At 39.2% G+C, this 8,965-nt stretch overlaps 1 protein-coding gene across 8 annotated transcripts in view; it reads left to right on the forward strand.

Annotated features, from left to right (window-relative positions):
- The window catches only part of RPS6KB1 (ribosomal protein S6 kinase B1), a 63,856-nt gene that overhangs the window by 40,434 nt on the left and 14,457 nt on the right, over positions 1 to 8,965 (forward strand). For 5 of the 8 annotated variants that reach the window (XM_017539821.2, XM_017539825.2, XM_037742477.1 and 2 more), the window contains 6 exons: positions 496 to 643; positions 3,039 to 3,096; positions 4,537 to 4,637; positions 7,209 to 7,299; positions 7,473 to 7,563; positions 8,241 to 8,348. In XM_017539821.2, coding sequence (XP_017395310.1) covers positions 496 to 643; positions 3,039 to 3,096; positions 4,537 to 4,637; positions 7,209 to 7,299; positions 7,473 to 7,563; positions 8,241 to 8,348 — 597 coding nt within the window. Of the gene's footprint in view, positions 1 to 495; positions 644 to 3,038; positions 3,097 to 3,279; positions 3,355 to 3,716; positions 3,966 to 4,536; positions 4,638 to 7,208; positions 7,300 to 7,472; positions 7,564 to 8,240; positions 8,349 to 8,965 lie in introns of those variants that run through there. The other 3 variants (XR_005202034.1, XR_005202035.1, XM_037742479.1) reach the window with 2 other exon arrangements.

An 8,965-nucleotide genomic window follows, 5' to 3' on the forward strand; every position in this document is an offset into this window, starting at 1 on the left:
GTCTTACTCTTATTACCCAGGCTGGAGTGCAGTAGCATGATTTTGGCTCACTGTAACCTCTGCCTCTCAGGTTCAAGCAATTCTCCCACCTCAGCCTCCTGAGTAGCTGGGACTACAGGCATGCCACCACGCTCGGCTAATTTTTTGTATTTTTAGTAGAGATGGGGTTTTACTGTCTCTACTGACCTCATGATCTGCCTGCCTTGATCTCTCAAAGTGCTGGGATTACAGGTGTGAGCCACCGTGCCCGGTGGACTACAGATTTATTTTTTTTTTAAAGTCTCTTTAGGTTTTCATTTACTTTTGCTGCAAAAAATCCAAACTGGGCAGAGCCATGTATAAAGTGAATGTTTTCCGTTACACTGTCTCAGTTTCTAGTGAGAACTATGGTTAATAGGTCAATATTGGCAAGAAAAACACAAAATAGACTTTCCAGTTACTATAGAATAAAAATGTTCACTATTTTGTTCTTATAGATCATCTCTTTTCCTTTAGGCAATGATAGTTAGAAATGCTAAAGATACAGCTCATACAAAAGCAGAACGGAATATTCTGGAGGAAGTAAAGCATCCCTTCATCGTGGATTTAATTTATGCCTTTCAGACCGGTGGAAAACTCTACCTCATCCTTGAGTATCTCAGTGGTCAGTACATACAGTTTGGTGTAATTATTTGCATTTGCTCCAGAAACTGGGTCAAAATGTTATTTTTCAACGGAAAATACTTTTTCCCTTTATGATCAAATAGTGCTTAAATTTTGATGAGTACACTGAAGTACAAAATTCAGATATGACCAAAATGTTTCTATTTGCAGACAAATATGAAGGAAACTTTAAAGGTTTTTTCCCCCTCATCTGTAAAATTTTAATTTAATTCCTTTGTAATCAGTCACTTAACAGAATAACAAATACCTAAGTGATGCAGAGCCTTGAATTGTACTGGGGTAAGATAGTGTAATTCAAATAATTGAGAGGATTGTTGAACATACTGAGTATTTGTGGAATTGGGGGTTTAGAATTTTTAATGTAGCCTTAGTGATAAGGTATGCAGCTTATAATGGAAATCATCCACATTTCCCAGGGCCTATCACCTCCTAGGAGCTTGTTGCTTCCATATCATTTCTAGATCACAGGTATCTATTTCTTTTTCTTTTTCTTGATCTTTTTTTGAGATGGAATCTCACTCTGTCACCCACGCTGGAGTGCAGTGGTGTGATCTCGACTCACTACAACCTCTACCTCCCAGGCTCAAGCAATTCTCCTGGCTCAGCCTCCTGAGTAGCTGGGATTGCCTGGCTAATTGTATTTTTAATAGAGATGGGGTTTCACCATGTTGAGCAGGCTGGTCTCAAACCCCTCACCTCAGGTGATCCACCCACCTCAGCCTCCCAGAGTGCTGGGATTACGGGCGTGAGCCACTGTGCCCGGCGTATTCAGTGTATATTTTCTAAAATCAAGGAAAGTATCTTACATAACTACACTAAAATTATCAAAAATAGGAAAATAACATTGATGCAATGATAGCTCTCATTAGTTTCCTTTAATCTGGAACATTTTCTGTCTTTCTTTGGCTTTCATGATGTTGACCTTTTTGGTTAGTACAGGCCAACTAGTGTGTAGCATGCATCACTTTGGGTTTAGCTGATGTTTCCTTAGGATTAGATTCAGGTTATGCAATTTTGGCAGGACCATTGAAGTGACATTGTGGCCTCCTCAGTGCATCAGATCAAGAGGTACATGATATTTATATCTTTGTCCTATTACTTGTGACATTAACTTTGGTCACATGTATAAGCTGGTGTCTGTCTAGTTTTTCCCTGGTGACATTTTCCCCTTTGTAATTAATAAGTATCTTTTGAAGAGATACTTTGAGATTCTTTAAATATCTCTCATCAAGCTTTCATGTTTAGTGTTGTTGTTTTGAGACAGAGTCTCACTCTGTCACCTGGGCTGGAGTGCTGTGGCTCAATCTTGGGTCACTGCAACCTCCGCCTTGCAGGTTCAAGCGATTCTCCTGCCTCAGCCTCCTGGGTAGCTGGAATTACAGGCATTTTCTTTTCTTTCTCCTCCCTCCCCACCATGTGGAGTCTCACTCCGTCGCCCAGGCTGGAGCTCAGTGTTGCAGTCTTAGGCTCACTTACAACCCCTACCTCCCGTGTTCAAGCAATTCTCCTGCCTAAACCTCCCAAGTAACTGGGATTATAGGTACCCACCCAGCTAATTTTTGTAAATTTTAGTAGGGACGGGGTTTTGCCGTGTCCAGATCTCAGGTGATCCACCTGCCTCGACCTCCCAAAGTGCTGGGATTACAGGCGTGAGCCACTGCGCCCAGCCCACATTCAGTTTTGACATACACTGATTCTTGCCTGTAACAATTAATTATGTTTGTCAAGTGATTTTTTCTTATTCCATCATGGCTCCCTCATTTGTTACTTGGCATTCTACTGTAATAAAGAGCTTTCCCTTCCCCATTAAAAAAATTTATGTATTCATTTATTTACGTCATTGTGGACTTAGGGATTCTAATATTATTTGATGTGATGTAACCCTCTATTATCATTATTTACTTTGATACTCAAATTGTGCCATGTTTTCTACTAGGCCATTGCCAGGTTCATTCTGTTTATTTAAGGGTTCTGAAAATACAAAATATGAGCATTCACTAGAATTAGTGAGGGTTATTTAATTGCAGATCATTTTTCTACTTATGGGTAAAATGTTAGAGTCTTTAATCAAGATTTTTTCTTTAACCTCAGGTCTTGAATCTACAAATATTTTAAAATTTGTAGATATAAAACCTGGAATTCCAAGCCAGTTCTAGTTTTTAAACGTATGTGTGCCACAGAAGAATAAGAATGCTACTAAAAATAGAATCCTGAGGACTTAGTTTTAAAACCTGTAATTTTTAGAATCTGTTTTTCATTTTTAAGGGGCTGATGTCTTTTAATTATGGTTAGAAGGAAAGCACAAACTCTCTCATTAGATGTGGGTTGGAAATAAATATTGTTTTATTTCTAATGTTTTTTCTTTTTCTTTACAGGAGGAGAACTATTTATGCAGTTAGAAAGAGAGGGAATATTTATGGAAGACACAGCCTGGTAAGTGAACTTTTTGTGGTTGCATAGATTCAGGAAATTACAAGCAAAGCCTCATTCCCACTATGGGCGGCCACATGATTGAGTAAATTGATCTGGAGCCAGTCAGTCACTCAGGACCTCAAGGGGGAGAAGCAGCTTTGGGACTGGGCAGCTAAGGAGGTCACATCATTCCTTTGCCCGTAGGCTTGAGTGGAACGCTCTTCACACCAGTTGTTCCTAACAGAACCATTCTCATTGCGGCTTTCTTTCCTTGAATTGGTAAGCTGCCTGCCTTGGCTGTGGGTGAGTGTGGTTTTCCAGTGAAACTTTATGTGTGGAACAATGGAAAGTAACAGAAATCATCTCCTTTTTTTAAAGACTTTCTCAAGGTGCAGTCTTAGGGAGGTGATAAGCCTGGGCATATCATCTGTGGATTGATTATCTATTCAGGATGGGATTTACCCTCCTATTTCTGAACATGTCATCTGCTTCAAATTAAAAATATGCACGTCCTTTTATGAAGCAACAGTATTGGGTCATAATAAATCAGTTTATCATATACCTTAATTTAATAGAAAACAACACTTAAATGTTTTATTCTACCTTAATTACCAAAACTGCATTCCATTGTTTAATTTCAGGCCTTTTCTAACACAGAAGCTGCATTTAAGAGCCTTAGGGATGAAGTGCCCTTTTTTGGAGGAGGCTCACTGAGCCATGTTGGAGGCTGTGTTTGTGGTCGTGCTGGCTGTGAAACTGCCTCAGTCCTCTAGGACACACCCTCTCCATCCTGGAGTAATCTGCAGGATTGCAACATTGTTATGCAGCCAGTATTGCAGTGCCTTGTGCTTTTCGAATCCAGACAGGGTTGATTCAGCCCTTTATTCTTTTGAGGTAGATAAATTTGAGTGTCACACAGTTTATAGTTGTGGGCTGGCTGGCAGGAGGGAGGGCAGATACTGTGGGCCTAAGCTGTCTATAAATATGTAGCTGTATTAAGTAAGGGATGATGGGCTTCTAAGGGTCAGGTTATAAGGTATTTTTGAAATCAAAACTTGATCTCTGAGAATAACAAAGTTCCTGTTTCCTATGGGATTTTAAAGTTGGGTGTAGATGGGAGAAATCTGCTTTGAAATGAATGACTATTAGCTTAATTCCTACACAGACAGAACAAAACGTGACCAGTGGCAGTTTAGCATATTCTGGACATCTTTGCAATTTTAGCAGTATATTCTAATGGCAAAATAAAGCACTTTATAGTTTCACTGAAATGAGTGAAACATAAACGTCCCCATGCCTTTTGGCAGCATCCTATGTCATCTCTTTTTCCCATACATCCTCTACCCCACTAATTTGGTCTTTGGTGCATGTCTGTTTCTTTCAAGGAATTTTGCTCCATGCATAAACTGCTTCGAGTAGATTACACTCTTTTTAATTTTATTAAATCACTTTTATTTCCAGCTTTTACTTGGCAGAAATCTCCATGGCTTTGGGGCACTTACATCAAAAGGGGATCATCTACAGAGATCTGAAGCCGGAGAATATCATGCTTAATCACCAAGGTGGAGACATACCGTAAACAATTCTATAGTAAATAATCATCTTAAAATCCTTCCACACAGGTCATGGCCATTTTCAAAGCCCTATATTCATCTGTCTATTTTGTATATTTCTTTCCTCAGAATTTATGGCATCGTAGTACTTGCTGACGTTTAAGTCTTTAGGTACTTATGCTTGGTGAAAGTAAAAGAAGTTGAGGATAATAGTCGCTCAACTGCCTTTTTTGGTTTAATCCTTACTCTTTATAGTTTTTCATGTTTTTGGAATTCTTACATAAAATATGAGCCAAAAGCCAGTCTAAACATTAATTTTGGCTTGTTACTTAAATTGAAAAGTGAATCTTAATTATACAAGTTGAGTTTTAATGATGAAAATATGTAAATATTGGTCAGGCCTGGTGGCTTACACCTGTAATCCCAGCACTTTGGGAGGCCGAAGCAGGTGGATCACCTGAGGTCAGGAGTTCAAGACCAGTCTGGCCAACATGGTGAAACCCTGTCTCTACAAAAATACACAAAAAAGTTAGCTGGGCATGATGGCAGTTACCTGTAATCTCAGCTACTTGGGAGGCTGAGGTGGGAGAATCGCTTGAACCTGGGAGGCGGAAGTTGCAGTGAGCCAAGATTGTAACAAATCACTCCAGCCTGGGCGACAGAGTGAGACTCTGTCTCAAAAAAAAAAAAGAAGAAGAAGAAAGAAAATATGTAAATATTAGCTATGCTTCTTACATTAAGTTTTACTAATGCTGAAAAAAGGATTGAAATTGAACCAAAGTATTTGATACAACTTTGGAAATAATGATGTTTAGTAGGCATCAGGTTACCCCCTTTTTTTGAGATGGGGGTCTCTGTCACCCAGGCTGGAGTGCAGTGGCGTGATCACAGCTCACTGCAACCTCTGCCTCCCAGGCTCAAGTGATCCTCCCAGGCCCCTCAAGTAGTTGGGGCTATTGTGGCACACCACCACGCCTGGGTGATTTTTTGTAGAAACGGGGTTTGCCATGTTGCCCAGGGTGGTCCCAAACTCCTGAGCTTAATTGATCTGCCCGCAAATTGCTGGGATTACAGGCGTAAGACACACCTGCCCTCCAGCCAGAATCAGTTTATTCTTGCTGTTTGTTTGCAACAACAAACATAAACATCAGAGAGACCGATAGTCTGTACAACTATAGAAATAGCACAGTGAGCCTTGACTACAACCGCATGCTGCTACAGGCAGCTCAACGTATGCTAATCTGGGCTGTGGGCAGACTTGGCAATTCACTCATACCCCAAAGAAGCAGCCAGTTGACCCAGGGTATCTAGAAGGTGGTAGCAGCTGCTAATCCTTACATGTCTACAGAATGATCCATGAGGTAGTTAATTGTTTCAAAGTGTTAGAAAATGATGTATGAACAACTGAGGCTCATATAAACATTCCAGATTATACTCCTCCACCCACTTTTTTTAAGGAGAAATGATATACTTAACTGAATATATCATGAGAATAAGTGTCTCTTCTTTCCTGCCATCAACACCTTCTCACTCCCCAAAACGTGGATTCTGATCTGAATTCTAAGTCACAGGATAGAACAGGGAAGCAATAGAATAATTAACTACTTCTTTGATCCGTAAAGTTGAATGTATCAGATGGTTCTATGAAAATAAAGGCCGCACTCCTTCTGTATCAGAGTGTAGTGTATACTTACATTTGAATCAATAGGTGTTTGTGTCTTTTCTGTGAAATAAATCTCAAATACTAGAGTCCCTGGGGTTGTTGAACCAGTTGTTATCTAATGACAGTTTAGTAAAGAATGCCAAAACTTGAACTGAAATGGTCTTTGTATAAGGTGGTAAGTTTTTTTACTTTCTGGATCATTGATGATTGATTCATACTATCCAGCAATTTTCTTTCTTTCCACTCATGGGTAGCATTGGGCAGAATGAGCTACCTTGTTATAAAGACTTTCTGAGACCATTTTTAGAATTCTTCGCTGGGTGCTGCGGCTCACGCCTGTAATCCCAGCTCTTAGGGAGGCAGAGGCGGGAGGATAGCTTGAGCCCAGGAGTTTGTGACCTGCCTGGGCAATATAGCAAGACCCTGTTCTCCACGAAAAGGAAAAAAAACAAAAAGACCAAAAAAAAAAAAAATTCTTCACAGTTCACTGTGATAAAAGCTATATATTTGAAGGACTGTCTTATACCTTTGTTTAAAAGGTAGAGAATATGGTTTATTAGGTTTGTGTACTTAAACTAGACTGCATAAAGGAGTTTCCCAGGATTTTTCTTTTTCAAGATGGTAGAGTATTCTGTATGTATTTAAAGGTAGAGCCTTCAACAGGTTATTTCACTTTTTTCTTGATCTTTATTTTCTCTTTACTAGATAGATTATATTATTGGCAAAAGGTGACTTTCCCCTAACCTTAAACAGTTAGCATTTCATTTTATGGAGGTACGCTGTTCTTGACATCTGCAAGAAAAGTTTGAGGCAAGAAAAGTTAAATGGAAGGATAGATTAAGGTGTTACATGACATGTTTAAACACTGTACATACTTTGAATTTTGAGAATAATCATGCTGTAATATTTCTTTGTAGGTCATGTGAAACTAACAGACTTTGGACTATGCAAAGAATCTATTCATGATGGAACAGTCACACACACATTTTGTGGAACAATAGAATACATGTGAGCTGCATGTTAAATATAATTGGTTTGGGGGTAATAGCTAATGTTACCTGTTTTAAGGAATAGTGTCTATTTTCTGTACCTTCATTGACTCTGAATATTGTTTTTAAAACTCTAATGCAGATGATACGCAAATAGGTGAATTTTTAATCATATTATTTTTCTTATTGTAGGGCCCCTGAAATCTTGATGAGAAGTGGTCACAATCGTGCTGTAGATTGGTGGAGTTTGGGAGCATTAATGTATGACATGCTGACTGGAGCAGTAGGTGCACAATTAAAAGCTGCATGTATTATAGTCTGTGCTGAGTAGTTACGAAGTCACTGTAGCAAGAGACCTTTCCTGTGCTTTATGAAAATGTTACCAATGGAGTTATTTTTAAAGCCCAAAGATTTATTCAGCAGTTTAACACTAATAATGTTTTATGATTATATGGGATCCCATACTTTCAAAAACATTTTCATTTAAATGATCCATGTCATGGCAGATAGAATCCGTGGAATAGATGTTGAAGAGATAATGCCCTTATTTTTTAAATGGAGAAATTGAAACATAAAATCACATAGCTCACTTATTATCACACAGCAAGTTAATGGTGGAAACACAGGCTTTCTTTCAGGACACTGCTATTTCCTCTGTCCTATGGCTTAAAAACTGCATGTCTGCCAGGCACAGTGGTGCATGCCTGTAGCCCGGGCTACTCAGGAGGTGGGAGTAGCTGAGGTGGGAGGATCACTTGAGCTAAAGATTATTAATAGAATCTAGCCTTGGCAATATAATGAGACCCTGTCTCTAAAACAAAATAAAGCTCTTTAGCAGTTAGCCCATTTTACAGCATACATTTCTGATCGTCATGCATAATTAATTTAGGAAATGGACAATATTGTTATTTAAAATTTGTTTCTTATATGCTAATATTTTTCACTGTCTTCTACTCTTAGCCCCCATTCACTGGGGAGAATAGAAAGAAAACAATTGACAAAATCCTCAAATGTAAACTCAATTTGCCTCCCTACCTCACACAAGAAGCCAGAGATTTGCTTAAAAAGGTAAGGTTCTTAAATGGTCACTCACACTGCAAGATTCAATGACTAGGATTTAACTAGATAGAATTTAATGTATATTTTGAATAAAGAACCATTTATAAATACTGAACATAAAAAAATCTGTAATTTTTGAAGGTGAAGTACATATCTGTTTAAAAACTTTCTATTTAAAAAAAAATTTTTTTTTTTTTTTTTTTTTGAGATGAAGTCTTGCTCTGTTGCCCAGGCTGGAGTGCAGTGGCACGATCTCAGCTCACTGCAACCTCTGCCTCCCAGGTTCACGTGATTCTCCTGCCTCAGCTTCCTGAGTAGCTGGGATAACAGGAGCCCATAACCACGCCCGGATAATTTTTGCATTTTTAGTGGAGACGGGTTTCACTGTGTTGGTCAGGCTGGTCTGGAACTCCTGACTTCAGGTGATCCACCTCCCTTGGCCTCCCAAAGTGCTGGGATTATAGGCCTTTAAACAGTATTCAGTAGTAATTAGTAAACTATATTTTCTTTGGGCCGGGCGCGGTGGCTCAAGCCTGTAATCCCAGCACTTTGGGAGGCCGAGGCGGGTGGATCACGAGGTCAAGAGATCGAGACCATCCTGGTCAACATGGTGAAACCCCGTCTCT

The sequence above is a fragment of the Cebus imitator genome, unplaced genomic scaffold (assembly GCF_001604975.1).
Source record: "Cebus imitator isolate Cc_AM_T3 unplaced genomic scaffold, Cebus_imitator-1.0 Scaffold121, whole genome shotgun sequence".
Classification (NCBI taxonomy): Eukaryota; Metazoa; Chordata; class Mammalia; order Primates; family Cebidae; genus Cebus; species Cebus imitator.